Source organism: Eptesicus fuscus, chromosome 4 (genome assembly GCF_027574615.1).
Source record: "Eptesicus fuscus isolate TK198812 chromosome 4, DD_ASM_mEF_20220401, whole genome shotgun sequence".
Classification (NCBI taxonomy): Eukaryota; Metazoa; Chordata; class Mammalia; order Chiroptera; family Vespertilionidae; genus Eptesicus; species Eptesicus fuscus.
In genome coordinates this window covers 103,568,299-103,592,978 of record NC_072476.1, presented here as the reverse complement: position 1 = coordinate 103,592,978, position 24,680 = coordinate 103,568,299, and the positions used below count along the sequence as shown (strand labels likewise).

Here is a 24,680-nt window from a genome sequence, read left to right as displayed (position 1 = left end):
CGCCGGGGTCTCGGAGCAGCGGCACGTGCGCCGGCCGGACCCGAGCGGACGGAGCGGCGCGCACCGGCGAGGCCATGGAGGGCGAAGCGCCGCTGAGGGGCACGGACAGGTGTGGGGCGACTTCCGCCCCGGGAGGGGAGAGCCGAGCAGGGAAGGAGCGTCTCTGAGGGCCGCGGAGGAGAGCGGGAGGATCCCGAGCTGGGAGCGAGCTGGGTAAGGCGCGCCGAGCCGGGGCTGGGAGGGCGGGGGGGGGCGGGGCGGGGCCGCGGAGCGCGGGTTAAAAGCCGAGCAGCCAGCCCGGCGAATTCATTCTGCGTCCGGGGGGGGAGCGCGCACACCTGGAGCCGGGCGGGGTGGGTGGGGACAGAGGCTTCCCCGCCTTGGCACTGCCAGGCCCTGCACCGGCCCGGCGCCCGCAGTCCCACTTCCTCCCTGCGCGCGCGCGTCCCCGCCGAGGGCCCAGTCCCCACGGTTGGCTCCGCCCCGCCGCCGGGGGAGCCGGGGCGGTGTGGCCCCGCCCTCCGCGGTCTGCGCTCCGAGGCGGCCGCGTCAGCCGAAGCCCGACGCAGTGACGCAGCACGTCGACGTAAGTGACGCGCAGGCCCGGGCCGCTCCTCCTTCCTTGAGTGAGTGCCGGCCCGTTCCGGGCGGGGGAGACGAGGGAGGGCGGGGGAAAGAGAGGCGACCCGGGAGTCGTTGTGGGCCGCGGGCCGGACCGGGTCCCGGGGTGGCGGAGCCAGGGCCGGGCGGAAGGGCTGGGCGGCCGTTAGCGGGCGGCGGGGGCTGCCGGCCCCCTCCCCGCCTGACCTGCGCGCCGGGCGCCCGGCGCCTCCCGTGGCGCCCACCCGGCTCCAGCTCGCGTCTCCCGGCTCCAATTAGGTCAGGCTCCGAGTCGGGCGGCTGCTCTCCGGCCCCCGGCGCGCGGCCGCCACCGGCTAGCCTTCCTTTCTTCTCTCGCCTTTCTCGCCTCTCGCCTTACCCTCCCCCCTCCTGTTCGCGTTGCTGGGGTGTTGGTTTTTGTCTGCTGCTTTCGGGGTTCCGTGCCCCAGCCCGAGCTCATGGGTGTACATGATCATGCTCCTCTTTTGTAGAGCGACCCGCCGGCCATGGAGGCCGAAGAGACGATGGAATGCCTTCAGGAGTTTCCTGAGCATCACAAAATGATCCTGGACCGATTGAATGAGCAGCGGGAGCAGGACCGCTTTACTGACATCACCCTGATTGTCGATGGTGGGTAGCGGGGTGGGCTCAGCAGCGAATTGGGGGCTTGGGCCCTCTCGCCTCCCTTTCCCCCACCCGCCTCGTGACCCACCCCTGGCGGGCTCCCTATCGGAGGCTGCGGTGGACCGAGGGCGCTGTCAGTGTCCGCTCCCACGGGCCGGCTGCAGAGGCGAGTTGGCGGGCAGGCACGCTGTCGACATACCCGTGGCATTTGAACTTGCAGAAGTTTTCCCATTGCACGCTCGAGTGCAGGATTATGGTGTGGGGACAGGGAGGATGTCTCTAAGTGTTTGGTCAATAGTCTTCTCTGGATAAGCTGATTTTGAGTATCTCCCAGGAGCCAGGTGGGAGAAGGTTGATTTTTTTTTTTTTTTCCCATAGTTTGCAGCACTTGTACCCTCTTTGGGAACCCCTTTGTCAGTCATTGTAATGGAGGCAAGCCCAGCTTGGGTGTCTTCAATTGAGTGAAAATAGGCTTCATGCACATGCTAGGCATGTTAAAGTTTTTCCCATAGCAAACACCTGCAGCTTCCTGCTTGTTGTGTGGCTTTTTCTCCTCCCTTCCCAAATGATCTGTAGCCTTTTGGGTGGTGTTTATGTTTAGTAATTTAAACTGAATAGGATGTGCCTTTCACTCTTTAAGTGGTAGGAGGTTCCAACCTCCTGAAGTATTGTTAAACTGGCCTTTATAAAACTGACTTAATACGGTCTCTGAGGTAAAGATCTGGCTTTGTGTCTAATTGAGATTAAAATTTGTCAAGATAGCTGCCAAGAATATTCTGACACTAGTTCAGTAAGGTATATAGTTTTATAGTTATACTAGAGGCCTGGTGCATGAAATTCGTGCAGGGGGTGGGGGAAGGGGGGCAGTCCCTTAGCCAGGCCTGCACCCTCTCACAATCTGGGACCACTGGCTCCTAACCACTCGCCTGCCTGATCACTCTGCGTACCTGCCTGATCTCCCCTAACTGCTTGCCTGCCTGCCTGATCGCCTCTGCCTCAGCCCCCGCTGCTGTGGCTTCGTCAGGAAGGACGTCCAGAATGACGTCCGGAAGGTCGTTTGGCTGTCCGGTCTAATTAGCATAGTACGCTTTTTTTATTATAGATTATGAAGAAAGACTTTATGTAATTTTCTAACTTGTTTTCTAGTTATATGTTCGATTTTTGTGAATATGTCTGATTTTGTGTCTTTGTTTTTATCTAGGTCACCACTTTAAGGCCCACAAGGCTGTTTTGGCTGCTTGCAGTAAGTTCTTCTACAAATTCTTTCAGGAATTTACTCAGGAACCTTTGGTGGAAATAGAAGGTAAATGCTTGTTTTAAATAATACTGCTTAGCAGACCTTATAATTGATGATGTATAAACAGTTAATTGCATGAGATACCATAGGACAAAGTTATCTGTGGTTCCTGTTAGGTGACTGGATAGATTGTTCTTTTGATACCTGAGAATTCTTACTTTCAGTAAAGTGCTTAGTACAGTGATCTGCCAGGAAAAACTCCTGTGTTAGATGGTAGGTGTTGGTCTCTTAAAGTCTTTTCCACTGCTAAAGCACATGGCCATTCACTGTCTTTTGAAAACATGTATTACAAGTAAATTCCCATCTTTGTTCAGGGATCTTATGTTTCAGCCTGGGGACACTGAAGGATTCTGTAGAAGCCTTTCCGAGTAGCTGGCCTGCTCAGTGTGAAGTGGGCTGCCAGAATGTGGCAAGGGTTTGTAGCATTCAGAAGAAGTTCCAGTGGCTGCAGAAGGTCAGGAATAGAAAGGGTTATCCACTGGATATTGTCTTACAATAATAAGTGATTGTTTTGTACTTGTTTGACTTTTCTGTAATAATGGCCCTCTACTGTTAGGTGTTGTGCTATGTAGTTTATGTGCATTTCCTGAGGTTCAGAACAGCAGTCCCTTGAAGTAAGTGGTATTTCCAATTTATACATCAGGGAACAGGCTCCAAAGGTTACTTGCCCAGCTAGCAAGGGAGTCACTATTCAAAACTAGGAAATAAATGAGCTTGCCTACATAAATACTGAATTTTAGCATCTTTTTCAAGGCTCTTGAGTTTTGGTTTTGTACCTCTTCCACAGTACCTCTTTGTTAGAATTAGTTGCCTAGAAACACTATTCCCTTGGAAAATTGTTTGTACCTAAGGGAGTAAAAAAATGTAAAGAGTTTAAGAATATCCTTTTATTTCGGTACCTTCTAGTTTATCTAGCATTCTAGCTGCTCTGTTCATGGGTAGATTATTTTCTGATTATCTGTGATGGACAGAGAGCACAGGCATAATGGAAATCCACAAAGTTTACTAAAGTGGGAATCTAGTGGCCTAGATGGTATTGGTTTCTATTACAAGCTAAGGTTTCATGCATTTATTCACCCGAGGTACTGTGTGACCCCCAAGTTACTTTATCTCAATTGTATATTAGCCTCTTCATCTGCAAAGTGGGTTAATAGACTTGATTAATTGAAATAATATGCCAAGTGCTTGGCATAGGGTTTGGTAGATTGTCAAAGCTTAATAAATTGGGGCTATTTGTCAATTGAATACCCATTATGCTAGACCCATTAAAGGAAGACTTGATGAATAAGACAATCTTTTTAAAATTTGCAAAATTTAATCATGGATAAGCAACAGGTAAAGAACGGAGTACAGGAAATGTTGCAGAGATTTTTATTGTGAGACTAGTGACCCTGTGCATGAAATTCGTGCACATTAAAAGGGGATTAGTTAGAGGAAATAATTTAATATTGCTATTTGCTCTTTCTCTATAATAGAAGTGTCAGAGATGAAAGAAAACTAGTGAAATGTATATGAAAACCTTCCTCCTGTTAGAGTCTAGGGCTCACCAGGGGACCCAGAGACAAGTCCCTGCCCACCCACATGCACCTCAAAATTGTGTGAGACCCAGACCAGGCCGGTCCCCACACATTGGGCTAGATCCAGACCCGGCCAGTCCCACACTTGTCAAGCCCTGCCAGGCAGGGGGCGTAGCCTCAGGTCCCCTGGCCTGGTGCCAGGACGGGAGGGGTGGCTTGAGGTCCCCCAGCCCAGACTAGGGCGGGGGGTGTGCCTTGAGGCCCTCCGTCAAGCCCTGCCAGTTGGGGAACATGGCCTGAGATCCCCTGTCAAGCCCTGCTAGGTGGGGAGGGGGCGCAGCCTCAGGTCCCCCGGCCCAGCACCGGGAGGGGGGCACTGCCTCAGGTCCCCCAACAAGCCCCACTGGGCAGGGGAGTGGCCTGAGGTCCCCCAGCCTGACGCCAGGGCAGGGGACACAGCCTGAGGTTCCCTGTCAAGCCCCACGGGGGGAGGGCGTAGCCTCAGGTTAAGGCTCCTTATGGGAACTTGGCCTCAGCTGTGGGTGCAGCCATCTTTGTGATGGGGTGATGGTCAATTAGCATATTCCCTCTCCCTCTCTGAAATCAATAAAAAAAATACATATATACATATATATCCTGTATAATAAAAGGGTAGTATGCAAATCGACCAAATGGCGGAATGACTGGTTGCTATGACATGCACTGACCAGCAGGGGGCAGACGCTCAATGAGGAGCTGCCTCCTGGTGGTCAGTGCGCTCCCACAGGGGGAGTGCCGCTCTGCCACAAGCCGGGCTGATGGCTGGCGAGCGTAGTGGCAGTAGCAGGAGCCTCTCCCACCTCCATAGCAGCACTAAGGAAGTCCGACTGCGGCTTGGGCCTGCTCCCCGCTAAGCCGTCAGTTGGGCATTTCCCTGGCGGGACCCCCAGGACTCCAAGGCAGGCTGGGCTAAGGAACCCCCTCCCCCGCAATGGGCTGCTAGCATCCTACCTAATAATAGACAAATATGCAAATTGGCCGTACCTTCGCTATGCCCACGATTGGCCAGGAGGCGCAGGGGGGCGGGACTTGGGTGGCCGGGGTGGCTGATTGGGGGAGCCGCGCCGGAGGCTTCTGAAAGGCCTGGTGCACCAGCGGACAGGCACCCAGCTCCCCGCAATCAAAAGCAAAAGCGTGGGAGCTGGGTGCCTGTCCACTCAGGCAGCAGGCCTTTCAAAAGCCTCCGCCACGCCTCTAGTATATATATAAAAGCCTAAGGAACCGTTTGACCAGTAGCTATGACATGCACTGACCACCAGGAGGCAGACGCTCAATGCACAGGCATGGAAACCTGGAACAGACTAATAAATCTCAGAGGGGAGGGGGGAGGGCAGGAAGAGATTAACCAAAGATCTTATATACATACTAGAGGCCTGGTGCATGGATTTGTGCACTAGTGGGGTCTCTCGGCCTGGCCTGTGCCCTTTTGCAATCCAGGACCCCTCGGGGGATGTCAGAGAGCCAGCTTCAGCCTAATTCCCACAGGCCAGGCTGAGGGAACCCACTGGTGCATGGATTCACCAGTGCACGAATCCGTGCACCGGACCGGTTTCAGCCCTTTCCCCGCAGGCCAGGCTGAGGGGTGCACAAATCCGTGCACCAGGGGTCTTTGGTATATATATAAAAGCCTAAGCAACTGTTCAACTGGTTACTATGACATGCACTGACCACCAGGGAGCAGACGCTGAATGCAGGAGCTGCCTTCTCGTGGTCAGTACACTACCACAGCAACAGCGCCGCTCAGCTCAGCTGACTTACAGGCACTAGATGCTGGGCTCACAGCTGGCAAGCACAGCTGTGGCAGCACAAGCCTCTCCCATAGACACTCCCCCTGCACGCCCCTCCTCCATCTGGATCGGGACTGACTGGGTGCAAGCCCGCGGCCACTTCTTGGTCATGGGCACACTGGTATCACCCCAGGACAGGCTCATGAGACTGCAGTGGAGCAGCAGTGAGCCTACCGAGTGGCGGCAGACGCAGCGGGGCCAGGATGAGTGGGAGTGGTGCAGCGCCCGGCCCAGGCCGCTTGGTGCACTACTACATCCCTCAGGGCATGTTGGATTGCCAGTTTTGGCCAGATCCCCGCAGGTCATGCTGAGGGACCCCACCAGTGCACAGATTGGGCCTCTAGTCCTTACTAATAAAATCCTAAGTAGTTGTCACGCTGTGATGCCCTCACGCCGTCACAAGATGGCTGTGCGCACAGCGGGCGTGCGCAGGTGGGCAGGGCAGCGCTTGATGCTGCGTGCGCAGCACGGAACCTGCCTGGGAGTCCCGTCTCTGCGCAGCGAGGCCTGCCTGGGGGTCCGGCCTCCTCCCAGCTTCACGCAGCGAGGCCTGCCTTGGAGTCCTTGGGGCCCCGCCTCCCAGCTCCGCGCGGTGTGGAGGCGGGACCCCTGCCTGCGGCCTACCTCTTTGGGGCAATCCATCAAGGAGCCCCGGTTGGGTGGGGGGCCTGCCGCTTTGGGGCGATTGATCGCAGGGCACAGGCCAGGCTGGGGAACCCCCCATCCCACCCAGAGTGCACAGATTTTGTGCACCGGGCCTCTAGTATATATATAAAAGAATCAGTTTGGCTCAGTGTCTGATTATGTAAAGAAATACTTTTTTACTGATTTCAGAGAGGGCGAAGGAGAGTTAGAAACATCAGTGATGAAAGGGAATCATAGACTGGCTACCTCCTGCATACTCCCTACTGGGGATCAAGCCCAAAACTTGGGTGTGTACCCAAACCTGGACATGTGCCCTGACCAGGAATAAAACAGCTCGTAGTTCAGTGTCCAACCACTGAGCCACACGATCCTGGTTGAATGTCTACTAAAGCCATTAACTTTGGGATTGGGGTCCTATCTGCCTAGCTCACCTGGCTGTAGAAAACACTCCGGCTGTGTAGTTAGAAAACCCGAGTTGTGGTCCTGGCTTTACTATTTGTCAGTTGTGTCAACTTGGATATCTTGGCTTTTTTTTTTTTAATCTGAAAATATGTCAAGTAATTTTGGACCACGACATGGGTATTTATTTATTTAAATTTTTTGACATGGATATTTTGAATATTAGTCATCACACCCTGAGTGTGTTAAAGTACTCTGGTGAATGCTTTTGTTGTTTTGGTTTCTTTTAGGAAGCAAGCAACCTGGTCAGGGTCAGACTGCCTTATGTGGGCTCTAGATCCAACTCCAATTTCGTTTTCAGAACCTTTGTTGTGCTATTCATGTCCGGGAGTGCCAACCTGGGTGGTAGTTCTCTCCACATTGTAGTTGGCAGAGCTTTTGCTATGTCTCCACAGGTCAGTTCCTCGTGCACAGCTTGGGGGTGAGTTGGAGACTGCGCACACAGCTCTGACTTCCTCGCACATTAGCTCCCAGGTTGTCCTTTTCCTGGTCCTCCAGCTAGAAAACAGGGGCTTTATCCTCCTTGTGCTGTCTGCACCCACCATGGGATCTGCCTCTTAGACAAAGTGGTGTGAGAAAAGGGAGAGGAAAAAATAGCAGGAATTCTCTTCATGCTCTTCACATATAATCTCTTTCCTAGTTTTCTGTCAGAGAGCAGAACTTTCTCTTAGTCTAGGCCAGTGGTCGGCAAACCACGGCTTGTGAGCCACATGCGGCTCTTTGGCCCCTTGAGTGTTCTAATGCCACTTCTTGAAAATAGACTCGCCCAGGCCGAAAACCGACTTCTGTGCATGGGCCACGAAGTTTCAGTCACACTATACGTGCACGCCCACACGAGGTATTTTGTGGAAGAGCCACACTCAAGGGGCCAAAGAGCTGCATGTGGCTTGTGAGCCGCGGTTTGCTGACCACTGGTCTAGGCGCTTGCTTGGTGGCCACCAACCACAGGTGTGCAGCATCAGCACTGGGGCTGGCCTTTCGGGAGAGCTGAGATGGAACAGTAAAAACCAAGTATTTTTCCACATGCATGCATGCATGCAAGCTCTCCATTTTCTTTCCTGGTTCTCGCAGGCAGGCAGAGTGGTTAGGGGCAATCAGGCCGGCAGGCAGGCGAGCAGTTAGGATCCAGTGGTCCTGGATTGCGAGAGGGGTTCCAGATTGGAGAAGGTGCAGGCTGGGCTGAGGGGATCCCCACCCCACCCTGTGCACGAGTTTTGTGCACCGGGCCTCTAGTTCTCATATAATGAAGAATGTGTCCAAAAGACAACGGGGGGGGGGGGGAAGGTTTAGTGAATCCAGTTACTTCAGTTTCCTTATTTGGTAGCTTGGTTGCGGGCACATCCAAGATCATATTACATTATATTTTGTGGTGTTTCTCATTATTCAGGTTAGTCTTCTGTAGGAGCCACAGGAAATCTTTGGGAAAGGTCTTAAGGTAGTTGGATAGTTAGTGCCAGAACTTGGCTACAATAATATTGTACTGTTACTGAAAATTCTGTCAGAAAATAATCTTCAAAAGTGACAAGTACCAGTCAAGTTCCAAACACTGGGCTTTTTTTTTCTTTACTAAATGTTACAAGATTTGGATCAACATGAATACATTCTAATGCACGTCTTTTTTACAGGTGTTAGTAAAATGGCCTTTAGTCACTTAATCGAGTTCACATATACAGCAAAGTTAATGATCCAAGGAGAAGAAGAAGCCAATGATGTGTGGAAAGCAGCAGAGTTTCTACAAATGCTGGAAGCTATCAAAGCTCTTGAAGTCAGGTAATTACTTGCCTCTTTAATGAGGCGCAGTTAGTAATCAGTCATGTTCACCGTGTTAGGCAAGAAACTATTGTGTGTGTCATGCCATATAAACTGATGTTTTCAAATTAAGAATATTTAAGGATTTATAAAATTCTGAATACCAATTTGTTTTTTCCCACTTACTTGATTTCCTGTCCTTATGTAAAAACTGCTAAGGTTAACTAAAGTAGCATCTTTTGCATCAGTAAGGAGTAGGTAGCTTTTAAGGAATTCTCTGTAAACTGTTCTGTTGAATTCAAGTTGTTAATTTATACCAAGCCTTATTCTAAAAAAGGTATGGCTTACAAAAATTAGCATAGTACTCTTTAAAAAAGTGAGGAAATTGGTGAAAATAAAATAGGCCAGGTATGGGTGATAATTAGTGAAGTCAGAAATATGGTGGCCAAAGTGTATGCCATTGGAGTCTGTATACTTGCTAGTTGAACCAAATCTAGCTTTGAGTTCTGAAACACCTAGTGTAAAGAAAAAGGAAAAAACTACTCTGTTACAGTATTCATGGTTATAATATGAGAACAAGTTAATTGCTTAGGAGCAATTCCTGGTATTAAAACACATAATTTCTCATAGGAAGTATTAAAACATTAACTGATATAATGAATGAAGATTTCACCGTCTTCCACAATGAATGGTGGTGTTGTAATATAGTGACTCAGAGCAAGCACTCTGAGCAATATCCCAGCTCTGCCACCGTGTGTGTGGCTTTAATGAAGTTAGCCTCCTGTCAGCAGCACAGTTCCTTATCTGTCAAATGAGTCTGATAATGGTTCTTTCTGCATAGGATTATTTATGAGAGTTAAATGAATTGAATGCATGTAAAGTGCTTAGCATGGTGTCTGGCACATAATACTCTAAGATGTAAATACTCTCCTTGCTCTTTTCCTTATGATGATCCTCAGTGTAGGTCATTGGCATAACATTGAAGGGCAGTTTGGGCAAAATAATTTAGTGTAGTTCACTGGTATGGTTTAGTCATAAGTTATAATTTAGAATAACTCCAAAAAATAGACATTTATAAATATCATTTCTTCTAATGAGCTTTGAATTAGTCTGATGATTAGTTCAAGATTAAACTTTTCTGATCAGAGGGTAGTGTGTATATATTCTCTGATGCCTACACTCTGGCTCATGGGTATGCAGTAAATATTTGTGAATGGTTGGATGGATGAGTGCATACTGATTAAAACAGATCAGTACTCTCAATAGCAAAATGGAAGTGAGTTGATTAGGTCGTATCTTCTCAAAGTGGAGATAGACTAGAGGTATATACAGGGTGTCCCCAAAAAACTGTATATATACTTTGAATAATTATTAATTCCAATGTGTTAAATCTGAAAAGAAAGAAACATCAATTGAGCCATCAGCTCAATGTGTGTATACATTTTGGGACACCCTGTATATGGATGGGGCAATACCAAATTTGTGGTTAAAAACTAGATGAGAATCTTCATTAAAAAATGTTGTGTCTGTGCAGTGCCTTTGCAGTAATGGTAGTGAGTAATATCTCACTGCAGGAAAAGCCCTTGGCCGCAGAACAGTGGAATGCATTCTAGGTTGGATTTGGGAGGCATTTAATTTAGTTCTTGTGAGAGTCCTGGGAGATGAAGGTAAGAACAACTGGGTACAGCCATTTTTCTAGTCCTAGTTAGAACCTTTTAGAGGATTTTTTTTTTAAAATATATTTTATTGATTTTTTACAGAGAGGAAGAGAGAGGGATAGAGAGTCAGAAACATCGATGAGAGAGAAACATCGATCAGCTGCCTCTTGCACACCTCCTACTGGGGATGTGCCCGCAACCAAGGTACATGCCCCTGACCGGAATCGAACCTGGGACCCTTGAGTCCGCAGGCCGACGCTCTATCCACTGAGCCAAACCGGTTTCGGCTAGAGGATTTACTATTATAGACTGGGATCCTTATAGTAATTACAATCATCAGTGCTTTTCAGTGTAAAGCAGTAATGTGTGGAATTGTTTCTTGAACCAGTGAGGCCTGCAGTATACTCCAAAGTTTTTTTTGAAAATAGGAAGATAACTATTACATATTTGGCTGTTTATAATAATAACATTTAACCCTTTGCACTCGCTTGCTTTTTTCTTGATTCCTTTATTCTACTCGGGATTTAATTTTTGAAATACCCCAGATTTTACAAAGCACGGCAGTAGAATAAGAAACTGGAGTTTCTTTTCATACAAACTTATTTATTTGGATTTTTTTATATTTCAAATTATTGGTACATTCAATACAATTCGACATACGAGCTGCTACCGATGCTAACCGTGTCGAGTCACACTCGACATCCGAGTGCAAAAGGTTAAGAATAAAAATTAGCCAAAACCAGTTTGGCTCAGTGGATAGAACATCAGCCTGCAGACTGTAAGGTCCCAGGTTCGATTCCGGTCAAGGGCATGTACCTTGGTTGCGGGCACATCCCCAGTAGGGGGTGTGCAGGAGGCAGCTGATTGATGTTTCTCTCTCATGGATGTTTCTAACTCTCTATCCCTCTCCCTTCCTCTCTGTAAAAAATCAATAAAATATATTTAAAATAAAAGAATAAAAATTAACTTTAGCTTGACCTGTGTGTCTCAGTGGTTGGGCGTCAACCCATGAACCAGAAGGTCCCATTGATTCCTGGTCAGGGCACACGCCCGGTTACCAGCTAGATCCCAGCAGGGGGCATGCAGGAGGCAGCTGATCAATAATTCTCCCTCATCATTGATAGTTCTATCTCTCCCTCTCCCTTTCTCTCTGAAATCAATAAAAACATTTTTTAAAGATAAGTAAAAATGAATTTAGTTATAATTAAATCAACAGGTTAAGGCAGCTCTTTATTGAGAAGGTTATTGTATAACCTTTTCAGATACAGAGTTGTATAAGATTCTTTCCACAGTTGCAGTATGCAGGTATTTTTTAATGCTACTGAAAAAATACTAGGACCTTATTTTGCTTTGCTGGAATTGCATCATTATTTAAGTGAGAAGGTTCCTGTTCTTTGGTAGGAAACAACATTTGCCTTATAGATTTTTCCTCCCCAGTCTATTGAGGTATAATTTACATATAATCCACACATTTTGAGTATAGAGTTTGAATTTTGTTGGTTGTGTACAGTGGTGTAACCACCACCACAGTTAGGACAAAGGAGCATTTCCATCACCCTAAGTTTTCTCACGACTCTTCCGTGGACCTTGGCCCTTTATAATAATAAAGACATCCCCAGCCCCAGGCAACCACTGTAGTTTTATCTTGTTTAGAATGTTATATAAATGGACTCTTACATTGTGTAGTCTTTTGTGTTTGACTATTTTCACTTAGCATTATGTTTTAGAGAGAATCCATGCTGTGGTATTACTGTTCCATTTTTTAAAAATATATATTTTATTAATTTTTTACAGAGAGGAAGGGAGAGGGAGAGAGTTAGAAACATTGATGAGAGAGAAACATCTATCAGCTGCCTCCTGCACACTCCCTATTAGGTATGTGCCTGCAACCAAGGTACATGCCCTTGACTGGGATCGAACCCAGGACCCTTGAGTCCGAAGGCCGACGCTCTATCCACTGAGCCAAACCAGTTAGGGCACTGTTCCATTTTATTGCTCAGTTCTGTTCCAAATGTATGGATCTGCCATCTGTTGATGGACATGTAGGTTGTTTCTAGTTTTTAGCTTTTACAAATAAAGTGGCTGTGAACATTCTTTGTGTACATTCTTTGGACATATGCTTTCATTTCTCTCAGTAAAGACCCAGGAATGAAATAACTAGGTTGTATGATAGATGTGTTTAATTTTTTTAAAACACCAAAGTGTTTGCCATTTTACATCCCAGCCTGCAGGATTGAGAGTTTAGTTGCTAACACTTGATATGGTGAAGCCTTTTCATTTTAGCTGCCCTCATAGGTATACAGTGGCTTTAATTTGCATTTCCATAATGGCTAATGATGTCAAGCATTTTTTACCTGCTACTTTGCCATCTGTTTATCTCTTGGTGACGTGTCTGTTCACATCTTTTGCCCATTTTAAAAATTGGGTTATTGGTAAGAACAGCGAAGGGTCGGAGAGTCAATCCTATTTGCAGGCTGAGTTTTACAGATGCTGCAGAAGACATGAGACTCCTGAGTCATGGAGAAGGGACTTTATTTCTCATAGTATAAGCTTCATGTCTATATCAATTTTTCTTACCCTTTGTACCCAAGTTCTACAGGGGTGACACAGTGACCTAGGTGTGTGCTAGACTCCCGATGCTTTGTGTCACAGTTGAGGACTCCTGAGCATTAGGAAACGCAAATCTTTTATAGCGAGCTGCAGGCAAACTTGCCTGACCTTTGCCCAGAGGGTCCGTTATCTTCAGTCCCCTGGCCAGAGTGAGCCTGCCCTCCTCTGGAGGAAGGAGAGCTCTATCTTCTAAGGCTATTTGCTGTACAAACAACCTTGAAAGATAGTCCAGAACAAGAGGCTGCCAGTGTCCTTGTTTACAGGACACGAGAAACATAAAAGGTCCATGAGAGAGGTCTCCCAGCAGTGCCCTCGTTTCTACATACTTTGGCTTCTGGTGAATTTTCCCATGAGCATACCTCTCCCTGACCACTCTGATTATCTGACCAGTAGGGGCTGCGACCTAATCCATTCATCTCTTCTCACACTGGGCTTAATGAAGACAACTATCAACAAAACTCCCAACAGCAGGATGTGGCCACCCTGCAGTGCTGAGCTTAACCATGCACCATTCCCTAAGGTCCTGGACTCAGCCACCTGAACAGTCCCTACAAAGCCAGGTGGCTTTCTCTTTAATGGGCTGTGAGCAAACCTGCCTGCCCTTCGTCCCAGAGGGGACATCACTGTATGAGACAGTAAGCTAAGCTTGCCTCTGCATCTGAGGGAGCCACTGTCTCTATCCTCCCATGCACTTCACTTTACTGCAAACACCCTTGAAAAGATAGTCCAGAGCCACAGCCTTCAGTTCCTAAGATGTGTAGAAACAGACTCATGGAGCATCTTCTAATGCAGTCTTCTGTGTTCGTTAAGTTGTGAGATTTTTTACAGTCTCTATACAGGACCTTTGACAAATACGTTTGCAGGTGTTCCTTGCCTTTCTCTTAACAGTGTAGTTCAAAGAGCACAAGTTTGTAATTTTCATGAAATACATTTTGCCAATTTTTGCTATTGAGGTTTTTTCTTTTTGTGTGCTAGTTAAGAAACATTTCACTAATCCAGTGTTACAGAGATTGTCTTCTTGAAGAAGTTTTGGGTTTCACATTTAAGTCTGTGATCCATTTTGAATTTTTTTTGTGTATGATACAAGAACATGAGTCAGGCTTATTATTGTTTTAAAATACAGTTTATTGATTTCTTACAGAGAGGAAGGGAGAGGGATAGAGAGTTAGAAACATCGATGAGAGAGAAACATCAATCAGCTGCCTCCTGCACACCTCCAACTGGGGATGTGCCTGCAACCAAAGTACATGCCCTTGACCAGAATTGAACCTGGGACCTTTCAGTTTGCAGGCTGACGCTCTATCCACTGAGCCAAACCAGTTAGGGCAAGTCAGGCTTATTTTAAGTCAGTTGGTAGGTGAATGTGGGTCTGTTTCTGTTCCATTCATCTTCTGTGTCCTTTCACCAGTATCACTGGTCTTAACTTATTGCAGCTTTACAGTAAGTCTTGGAATCAGGTAGGATACACCCTCCAACCTTGTTTCTGCCTCTCCATATACATTTTATTACCAGCTTATCAGTTTTTTTCAAAAAAAAGCTTATACTAGGATTTTGATCTTAATTGATTTTTAAATTCATACATTATGTATTTCAGGAACAAAGAGAACTCCGCTCCACTAGAGGACAATAGCACAGGAAAAAGTGAGGCCAAGAAAAGGAAGATTGCAGAAACGTCTAATGTTATCACTGAGTCGTTGCCATCCGTGGAATCAGAACCAGTTGAAATTGAGGTGGAGATTGCCGAAGGCACGATCGAGGTGGAAGACGAAGGCATGGAGACATTGGAGGACGTGGCTTCTGCCAAGCAGTCCATCAAGTACATTCAGAACACAGGGTCCTCCGACGACTCGGCCCTGGCACTGTTGGCAGACATCACCAGCAAGTACCGTCAAGGTGATAGGAAAGGGCAGCTGAACGAAGAAGGCTGTGCATCTGACCTCACAAGCAAACAGGTAGAAGGTATTGAAATTGTGGAACTTCAGCTGTCACATGTGAAGGACTTGTTCCATTGTGAGAAATGTAACCGTTCATTTAAATTGTTTTACCATTTTAAGGAACACATGAAATCACACTCCACTGAGAGTTTCAAGTGTGAAATATGCAATAAAAGGTATCTTCGGGAGAGCGCGTGGAAACAGCACCTCAGTTGTTACCACCTTGAGGAAGGTGGGGTCAGTAAGAAGCAAAGAACTGGGAAAAAAATTCACATATGTCAGTACTGTGAGAAACAGTTTGACCACTTTGGACATTTTAAAGAGCATCTTCGAAAACATACAGGTAATTAATTAGCACATACCTTATGTTAAAAGTATATTTTCTCCAAATCACTTCAAGTCTAAATGTCTACGTCCTTTTTTATTGGTACCATGGAAACCATCTCTCGTATTTTATAATATGCAGACTGTCCTTATAATAATAGTTTGTTGAAATATTGATGCTTTAAAAGCAAAATCAGTATCAACTTTGGAAGTGATCATCACTCTTGCACCTTGCCAATTTTTATATTTAAAAAAATATGTAAAGTACAGTTTGTAATTATTTCCTAAGGGTCATAAATTATGAAATTTTAATTATAGTGAAACTTCACTGTTACTATTTTTGCATTTCCTGTCTTATGTTACCGCATTACATAGATGAATGCACTTATAAACAACCCTGGGTATGTTTGTGCCTTCACGTACATCGGGTCCTCCGTTTTGGCCTGGTAGATAGATAGACAGTACAGGTCCATCTCCCTCCCACCTCTCCATGGGCAAACGTGTCAGGACTGGTGGTCAAGCAGGGACATTATGCTGTGAGCCAGGCTTGAGGGAGAGTCCCAGGGAGTCTGCCTCCAACCTCTTTGCCTGTTTTTTCCCTGCGGATTCTCCGGCTTGTTCCCACTCCCCAAGTATTCTTTGTTATATCTCCTGTGCCAGACACAGGAACTACCACCGATGTCTTGCACTTGGGGAGTTCCTAAACCCACTGCAGGGCAGTTGCTGCAGTGTACTAAGTGCCAGACGTCTGGATACTTGTTTCCAAGACCTCCTCCTACGTGATGTTAGACTGTAACACAGTGAATGCAGGATTGCATTCCACACTGTTCAGAACCTTTCTCTTCGGTGCTGGAGTTTGGACAACTTTGGATGAAATTTTTTCATAGATCCTTCACTTTTCAGAGTTGCTCGCTACTTGAAACTGAGAAACCTGATAGATTCAAATAATTTGGTATTCCTCACTATTTAGATTCTTGGTGTTAATACTCAGGAACTGAATAAATGCAAATAGCAAGGGAATCTCTTACTTAAGGCTCAGTATAGATTTAAGAGGCGTTTCTCTTTTTAATTACAATTAATATTCAATATTTTATATTAGTTTCAGGTGTACAGCATAGTGGTTAGACATTTACATAATTTACAGAGTGACTCCCTCCCCAGTAAGTAATAGAACTCACTTGATAACATACATAGTTAGTACAATATTATTGAGTGCTAGAGGTCTGATGCACAAAGTTAGTGCAAGAGTGGCCTTAGCAGCCCCGGCTGCCTCACAGCCCCGTCCCCGCCCACTGGTATTTCCGGAAGGTCGCTCCGCCGTCCAATCTGATTAGCATATTAGCTCTTTATTATATAGGATGTTCCTTATGCTGTGTTTTACTTCCCTGTGACTATTTTGTAACTGCCAATGTGTACTTCTCAACCCCTTCACCTTTCTCACTCAGTCCCCCAGTCCCCAATTATTAGCTTGTTCTTTATCTATTTCTGTTAGTTTATTTTTTGTTTTTTTGTTTTGTTTTTTTTTTTTGGTAATCCTTTTTTTTTTTTTACATTTTATTGATTTTTTCAGAGAGAAAGAGAGAGGGATAGAGAGTTAGAAACATCGATGAAACATCGATCAGCTGCCTCTTGCATACCCCCTACCGGGGATGTGCCCGCAACCAAGGTTGCCCTTGACCGGAATCGAACCTGGGACCCTTTAGGCCGACGCTCTATCCACTGAACCAAACCGGTTTCGGCTATTTTTTGTTTTTTAGATTCCACATATGAGTGAAATCATATGGTATTTGTCTTTCTCTGTCTAACTTATTTCATTTAGCATAATACCCTCTAGGTCCATCCATGTTGCAAATGGTAAGATTTCATTCTTTATGGCTGAATAATGCTCCACTGTATATGTGTACCACAGCTTTTTTATCCAATTGTCCATTGATACGCACTTAGGTTGCTTCCATAGCTTGACTTGTAAATAATATTGGCTCCGTGTGTACTTGAAAAGAATGTATATTCTGCTTTGGGGTGAAATGCTCGAAAATATCAATTAAATCCATCTGGTCTAATGTGTCATTTAATGCTGCTGTTTCCTTGTTGATTTTTAGTCTGGAAGATCTGTCAATTGATGTCAGTGGGGTGTAGAAGTCTCTTAACTGTGGCTGTGTTACTGTCGATCTCTCTCTTCATGTGCATCAAGATTTGCTTTATATGTGTAGGTGCTCCAATGTGGGTGCATACATGTTTACATACATGTTGTTTGGGGCCTTTTATCATTATGTAATCTCCTTTGTCTCTTTCTATAGCCTTTGTTTTAAAATCTGTTTTGTCGGATATAGGTATTGCTACCCACCTTTTTGTTTTCATTTCCATGAAATACCTTTTCTATTTTTTTTTTCTTTCAGTCTGTATGTGTTTTTGATCTGAAGTGGGTCTCTTGTAGACAGCATATACATGGATCTTGTTTTCTTATCTATTCATCTACCCTGTGTCTTTTGATTGGAGCATTTAATCTATTTACATTTAAAGTGGTTATCAATAGATATGTAGTTATTGCCATTTTATTCATGTTTATGTTCTTAAAGAGGCCCCATTGACATTTCTTACAATACTGGGTTGGTGGTGATGAACTCCTTTAACTTTTTCTTGTCTGGAATAAAAGGCTTTATTTAAGGTACACTAATTTGGTTAACTAATAGGTATTTATGAAGTCTTTTTTTGGGAAATGCTTTCTTATTTTCAAACATTATATGTATATACCTGTTGCATATTTGGAAACTCCTATAGCTATCGGTTTTTAAATAACATTCATCTATTTTAATGGTCTACTGATGAACATTTTTGTGGTAACTGCAGTCATTAGGAAAAGGATTGACATACCAGAAGCACATTAGATTAGCACGTAAACGTTCCTTGGTAACTAGCATGCTTTGATAAGGGGTTTCCAGTGCCGCAATAGGTAATCACTCGTGTAATTTCCCGATAGTGTGAAAGTAGAAGCAATTGTCTCCTTTGCTGAAAACATTACCTGTGACTTACCTGTCTGAAAGGAAGAGCTCAGGCCATTTGGGAAGTTTTACAATGTGCTTTCCACGTCCTGCACTTGGTGTTTGGGTAGAACAGTAGGATGTAGAGCTAAAAGACCTTGCTGGGTGTCTCTGCCTTTTGTTCACAATGATGTGCAGTATTTATTTAACTTAAGTAGCTGTTACAGATTATAGAACCAGATGCCCGTTGGAGGAACAGTTTAAAGTTTGTGCATAAAGCAAACTGAACTTTGTTGCCTTTTTAACCTCAATTATTGCACTAATACTTAGTGGCCAGATGTAGATGTGATCAGTGAGCTAGTGAATTCAAGAGCAGTGCAAGTAAACAGGATTAAATTGTGCTGATGTTCATAAAGAATGGATTGTTTTTTTCTCTTAAACCAAGTGTAAAAGTAGGGAAATAATCCTTGTCCTGTTTTCTACCCTCAAAATATACATAATGCACCCTCCCCCCCCCCAGTTTCATATTTTGCATGTTTTTATCTAGTGATTTGTTTTCTTATATATTTTTAAAGTATGCACTGTACTCTATGACTTTGACTACTCATCCTCTGAATTATTTTGTTTCCATTCGGAAAATAGTAATGAAAATGCCAACCTGGTAGGTCATAGGAATAACAGTGCAGCAGACTAAGTAGGAGTAAGCCCAGAGCCTGTGGGAATGTCTCTTTGTCTATGACGGAAGAGACAAGGTGGCTTCATAGAGGCGCGCCCTCGGTGACTCCCCGGGAACAGGAGCTGGCCAGGAGAGGAGCGTTCCAGGCCAACGAAGTGAAGCCACAGGCACAGAGGAAAGTGAGGAAGCAGCTCGCTCAGAGCACTGGTAGTGGTTGTTAGGGCTCGAGGATTGGGTCCAAATGACGGGAAGCCAGGAGATGCAGCTCAACGGTTAGGACGGCTGACCACAGGGCATGCACTTGGGCATCATGATAGTGTACCAGTGAGTGGGATAGAGGAAGTGACGGAGGTGAGGCTGAGATCATGTAGTTATTTTCATAAGTGCTGCAAAGGAGTCCCCGCTTTATCTTGGAGGGCCGGGTCAATTTAAAGAAGTGTAAGCCAGAAAGAGGTCTGTTCAGATTTATGTTTTAGAGAGAGGCTTGCCTGGATGGGTTGGATGGGTGAAACCTAGGTCCAATTAGGAAGCTTTTGGAGTAATTGGAACAAGAAGGAGGGCTGAATACAGGCAGCAATGGTGGAAAAGGTGTGGGAGTGTACGTACAGTAGGCAGAATCCACAGGATTTGGTGCTGGGCTAGATGTGGAGTAAAGCGGGGTGGCTCCAACTTTGTGCTTTGGCTGTGTGATTGGAGGTTGTGCCCTCAGAAAAATGCAGAGCGTAAGCACTCCTGAGGTGAAGGGACATCAGCTCGGCACCCCTTGGGACACCAGTGGGAGAGATCCCGAAGGAGATCCCTAACCGTGTTCCGGCGATTGTCTCCCAGTTTCCTCGAGGTGGTGCGCGAGCACAGGAAGGACGTGGGTCTGGGGGTCAGAACTAGATTCCTCTCCAGTCCTGGCCTTTGCCACCAGAGGCACTCGGCTGGTCACTCTATCTCTGGGCCTCTCCTTGTCTCTGTAAATAAGGGTAATGATACCTACTTTACAGGCTTGTGGCAAATAGGAGAAAAGGATCAGGGCACTTTGAAGGCTGTATCCCACACAGCCAAAGTATAATTAATCTGTTGCTATTTTTAGATTGTACTGGGCTTATTAGACCTGGTTTTTTAAATACCAAAGCTCAGGTGACCTGCTCTGTAAAGTGAACCTCTTTCCTCTTTCAGTGGGTCTCTCCGGACGTCACAGCTGCCATCATTTTCTTACTGATCTTTCCAGAGACATTTTTTTGCATTTTCAAGTCACCAAAGAGAGACGCACACAGAGCTTTTAAGCTTCTAAGGGAACAGAGGAGCATGCAGTATGATGCTGTGCTCGAGTTTAAATACGTGAGGCGGTTGTCAGTCTCTCTCATTGTTTTCACTGTGGCTACAGGGCATTTCAGTGTGTGCCAGGCGATGGTTTCCGCCCCACTCCTTGATGCATACTAGAATGCTTCTAGTCTGCTGTTACGAACTATGCAGCACTAACTGTACTTGTACATATACCTTTGTGTACATGTTTAAGTAATTTAATGTTTTAATTTTATTTACTGATTTTAGAGAGAGAGAGGGAGAGAGAGAGAGAGAGAGACACTGATTTGTTATTCCACTTACTTGTGCATTCCTTGGTTGACTTGTATGTGCCCTGATCGGGGATCAAATCTGCAGCGGCGTAGCAGGATGACGATCTAACCACCTGACTTCCCAGCCAGGGCCTCAAGTAACGTACTTTTTCAGAGCTGAGCTCTGGATCCCACAACTTCACTCTCCTTTAGGCTGTTCCATCTGTCACTCCCACCTCTCCTCTGCTTTTCCAGATAGGCAATGACTCTTCCCGCCGGTTGGCTTGTCCCCTCTAGCCACTTCTCTTCTCTCCCAAGCCCTCTCGAAAGTTTCTGCACTGACTTCACTGACCTGCCTCGCTCGCTCGGTGCCTCTTCCTGCTGCATCTACCTTCCATCACACCACACACTCGCGCCATTCTTGCTGGAGCACTGCTGTCCCTACGTCTCTGTTCACTGTGGCTACCCTCCTGAACTTGCTTAAATTCCCTCCGTGTTCTTTTCTTCCGCTTCTGCTTGCTCTGTTTGCATTTCCTTTGCGGCCTCATCAACCTGCAGTCTTAACTTGGTATTTCATTGGGTTCTGTCCTGGATTCTGTTACCACGTAACATGCCGAGAGCTTCATCCACATCAGGGTTTTTATCACCACCCTAATGTAACTGCTAATCTGTATATCAGTCCACCTCTGTTTGGCTCCAGATTTGACTGTACAACTCTCTGCACCTCAAACTCAACAGACACAAAACTGAGCTCACAGTGTCTCCCAGCACAGCCCCCTCCACACCTCTGTGCACTTCGGTGCTCTTTTTCCTGGTTGCTGGTCTAAGCCAGATACCTCCCTCTTTACTCCTCACCCACCGTGCTCTGCCTGGAATAAACTTCCTTTTTTCCTTCTCTCCATTCCAGGCAGAACTGATCCCTCTCCTCTCTGCTTCTGCATCCATTTCCCACGGCCCCCTTGTCCGTAACAGGTCTACGGTGCGGCGTGTGTTCGTTTTCAGGTCTTTCACCTTCGTGAAGCTTTTAAAAACAAGGACTGTTCTCTGTCCTCATCACACAACGAGCGCGTGGTCTGGCGCGCACAGTAAATGCTCATAAAATGCCTGTGGAACGGACAGTAACACGTTTTCCCAAATAGAGATCAATCTTAATTTTAATCTAAGGGAAGATAGACAATTTTTAAGAAATGCAAAATTTTGGAACAGACATAGATCCACATTTTACCAAAAGAATCAACTTCTGTTTGCTTTTTCTATTTTTCTTAATTTGTCAGTATAACTTTTTCTATTCTAACAGGTGAAAAACCTTTCGAATGTCCAAATTGTCATGAACGATTTGCTAGAAATAGCACCCTCAAATGTCACCTGACTGCGTGCCAAACTGGAGTGGGGGCAAAAAAGGGAAGAAAGAAGCTTTACGAGTGTCAGGTACGTGCAGGTGTGTCCTGTCCGCAGCAGAGACTGTGTTTGCAGTCGGTGACCATGGGGGTCACGGTCTGGAGCCGAGGCGAGAGCGGACAGTGTGGGAAGAAGGGAGAGTCAGGAGCATCGTCTTACTTTTATGAGGGGGTTACGTTAGTGATTTCTACCGAACCCTGGATGGCACCACTGTCCGTAATATGTTCTAACTAGCAAGTTGTCTGAGACAGGAGTGGGTCAGGGAGAGCCGTACCATCATGGGTTTTTCCCTGATTAATGTATATTTACCGCACATATGTATTGCTCTAAATTTTGTTGTTACAGGAGAAATTATAATGTTACTTTGTATTCTTAGAATTTATATGACATTTAAACAATGAGGGCACAATTAAAATGTTTCCCAAAATGTATTTAATTTGTTAGCAACATCAGCTAAAAGACCAAAGAAAAGAATTATGAAGTCCCTTGGACCATATATTACAAATAACATATTCATAACATTTTTAGAAAAATATTTTAATGCTTTCCTTACAGAGAATAAATGAATCCATATTCTCTTTAGTTTGAATAGAAATATTGTTAACACCAGATGTTTGGTTATTTCAGGTCTGTAACAGTGTGTTCAACAGCTGGGACCAGTTCAAAGATCACTTGGTAATACACACTGGAGATAAACCCAACCATTGTACTTTATGTGACTTGTGGTTTATGCAAGGAAATGAATTAAGACGGCATCTCAGCGATACTCATAATATTACGGAGCGTCTGGTAACCGAAGAAGTTCTTTCCGTGGAAACGCGCGTGCAGACGGAGCCGGTGACGTCCATGACTATCATAGAACAGGTGGGGAAGGTGCACGTGCTGCCACTGCTGCAGGTCCAGGTGGACTCCGCCCAGGTGACTGTGGAGCAGGTCCACCCCGATCTGCTCCAGGACGGCCAGGTGCACGACTCGCATATGACGGAGCTGCCGGAGCAGGTGCAGGTGAGCTACCTGGAAGTGGGCCGCATTCAGACTGAAGAAGGTACTGAAGTCCACGTGGAGGAGCTGCATGTGGAACGGCTCAACCAGGTGCCCCTGGAAGTCCACACCGAGCTGCTCCACGCGGACTTGGATCAAGTGTCCCCTGACATCACGAAGCCGGAGGAGAGGGAGCCCAGCCAGGAAGACGAAGCTGAGGCGGCCGCGGAAGACCAGGGCGATGCTGAGGATTTAGAGACCAAACCAACAGAGGATTCGCCAGCGGAAAGCGCAGGGACTGAGAACACACTGCCGAGGCCGGTTTTAGAATGAGATGACGAATGTATTTTTAAATGTATGTGTTGGGCTTTTGAGCTGATGGGGGGCAGTATGACTGTCCTTGAGCTGACGGACAAGAGGACCAAAGTTCAACTCTTCCTTGTGCTGAACTGTTTCTATTGAAACAAACTGATTTCCCTCCCTTAACGCCCCAGAGGAGGGATGTTGCCCTTAGTGAATGGGAAGTTTTGAGAAGTATATTTCTGGAAACTCTAAATGGATTATATTCTTATATATAGTTGGGTACGAACGTATCTATTTTCATTGTGGTAAGGGTCCTCCCCTTCTCTTTCCCAGGTTGTGTTCTTCCTCGGAGTTTTTCCATATCGTAAAGTCAAACAAAACCATTAGAATACAAGCGGGTATTCTAATGCATGCTAGAAAAGTGAATCCATAGGAAACGGCCGCATGAAGAAAAGTGCGTTGTTACTGTGCAGTTACGTCTTGGCTTCTGGCTTTCTTTAGTTTGAACGCGTTCTTGTCTACCCGATAGTCACAGGTGTCATCTCTGCAACAGAAATGGTGGCAAAATGTCCAGAATGTACAAAAGATCTACACCCACGTGCCTTTCAAAACCAACTGAACTTCTCTAAAGCATCTCTGGTTCTTTCAAAGTTTGTGTTGTGAGGAGCGATGTAGATGATGCTGTGTAGTACTTTATATTTTTGTTTATAGTGACAACTACCAGTTCTTTTTCACGTAAGTTAGGTTGAGAAATTTCATTTAATGGCAGCTGAAGGGCCATTTTCAATTGGGAAAATTCATTTATATCTGTGGTAACCTTTATTTTGAAGAAAAATTGCACTAGTATTTTACCACCAGATTAAAAAAAGAAAAAAGATGAGCATCATTTAAAAATTAATGTATTTAAAATAAAGTACAGAGAAAAACATGTATATAATATATCAGGCTTTGTTTTGAATGAATCTTTCCCCCGATCCTTAATGTAAAGATCTTGTGCTATAACTTTTTAAAGCCATACAAATAAGAGTGCTAAACTGTGGACTTCAAAGTAGGTGTGTAAATATTTTTAATCAGTATTACTTGGAAAATAAAATATAACAACCACATAAACCAATATGCTATTTTCTTTACCTGTTAAATATTGGGAGATATTTACATTTTTAAAGTAAACTTTAAAATTAAGTGATCATGACTCTTTATTTTTTTAATTACCAGTGTGGAAGTTGGTTTGTGGTCAGAGATGTTTTCCTCATCTGTATTAACATGATTTTATGTACCAATATTAACATGATTGACACATGAATTGAGATATAAAAGTCTCAGTACACACCTCCAATCCTCAAAAACCAGTTTAAAAGAAAAAAAGGAAGAGGTTGATATTTGCAGTTGGTAAACAATGGGCACAAAATTCAGGTCTGTTCTGTTTGGCGTATTTTTTTTTTCTTTGAAGTCAGGAAATACTGATGAAATAAATTGAAATCACATTGAATTTTCAATTTGTCTTAGAATGTCCATGTTTCGGAGTTAGTTGTAGTTTTAAAAAAATCCCTGACAAAT

At 45.2% G+C, this 24,680-nt stretch overlaps 1 protein-coding gene across 6 annotated transcripts; it reads left to right on the top strand.

Moving 5' to 3' along the window:
* On the top strand, positions 1-24,309 carry ZNF131 (zinc finger protein 131). 6 transcript variants are annotated; one of them, XM_054715276.1, is made up of 8 exons: positions 1-213; positions 1,092-1,230; positions 2,426-2,527; positions 8,594-8,738; positions 14,580-14,937; positions 15,040-15,262; positions 21,739-21,869; positions 22,467-24,309. In XM_054715276.1, the coding sequence occupies exons 2-8, from the start codon at positions 1,107-1,109 to the stop codon at positions 23,151-23,153; spliced, it is 1,770 nt and encodes a 589-aa protein (XP_054571251.1). In that variant the 5' UTR covers positions 1-213; positions 1,092-1,106; the 3' UTR covers positions 23,154-24,309. The 6 variants fall into 6 exon arrangements, with proteins under 6 accessions (XP_054571251.1, XP_008149861.1, XP_028016557.1 ...); XM_008151639.3 differs by having other exon boundaries at positions 14,580-15,262; XM_028160756.2 differs by lacking the exon at positions 1-213 and adding an exon at positions 524-586 and having other exon boundaries at positions 14,580-15,262.
* Positions 24,310-24,680: the final 371 nt, after the last annotated feature.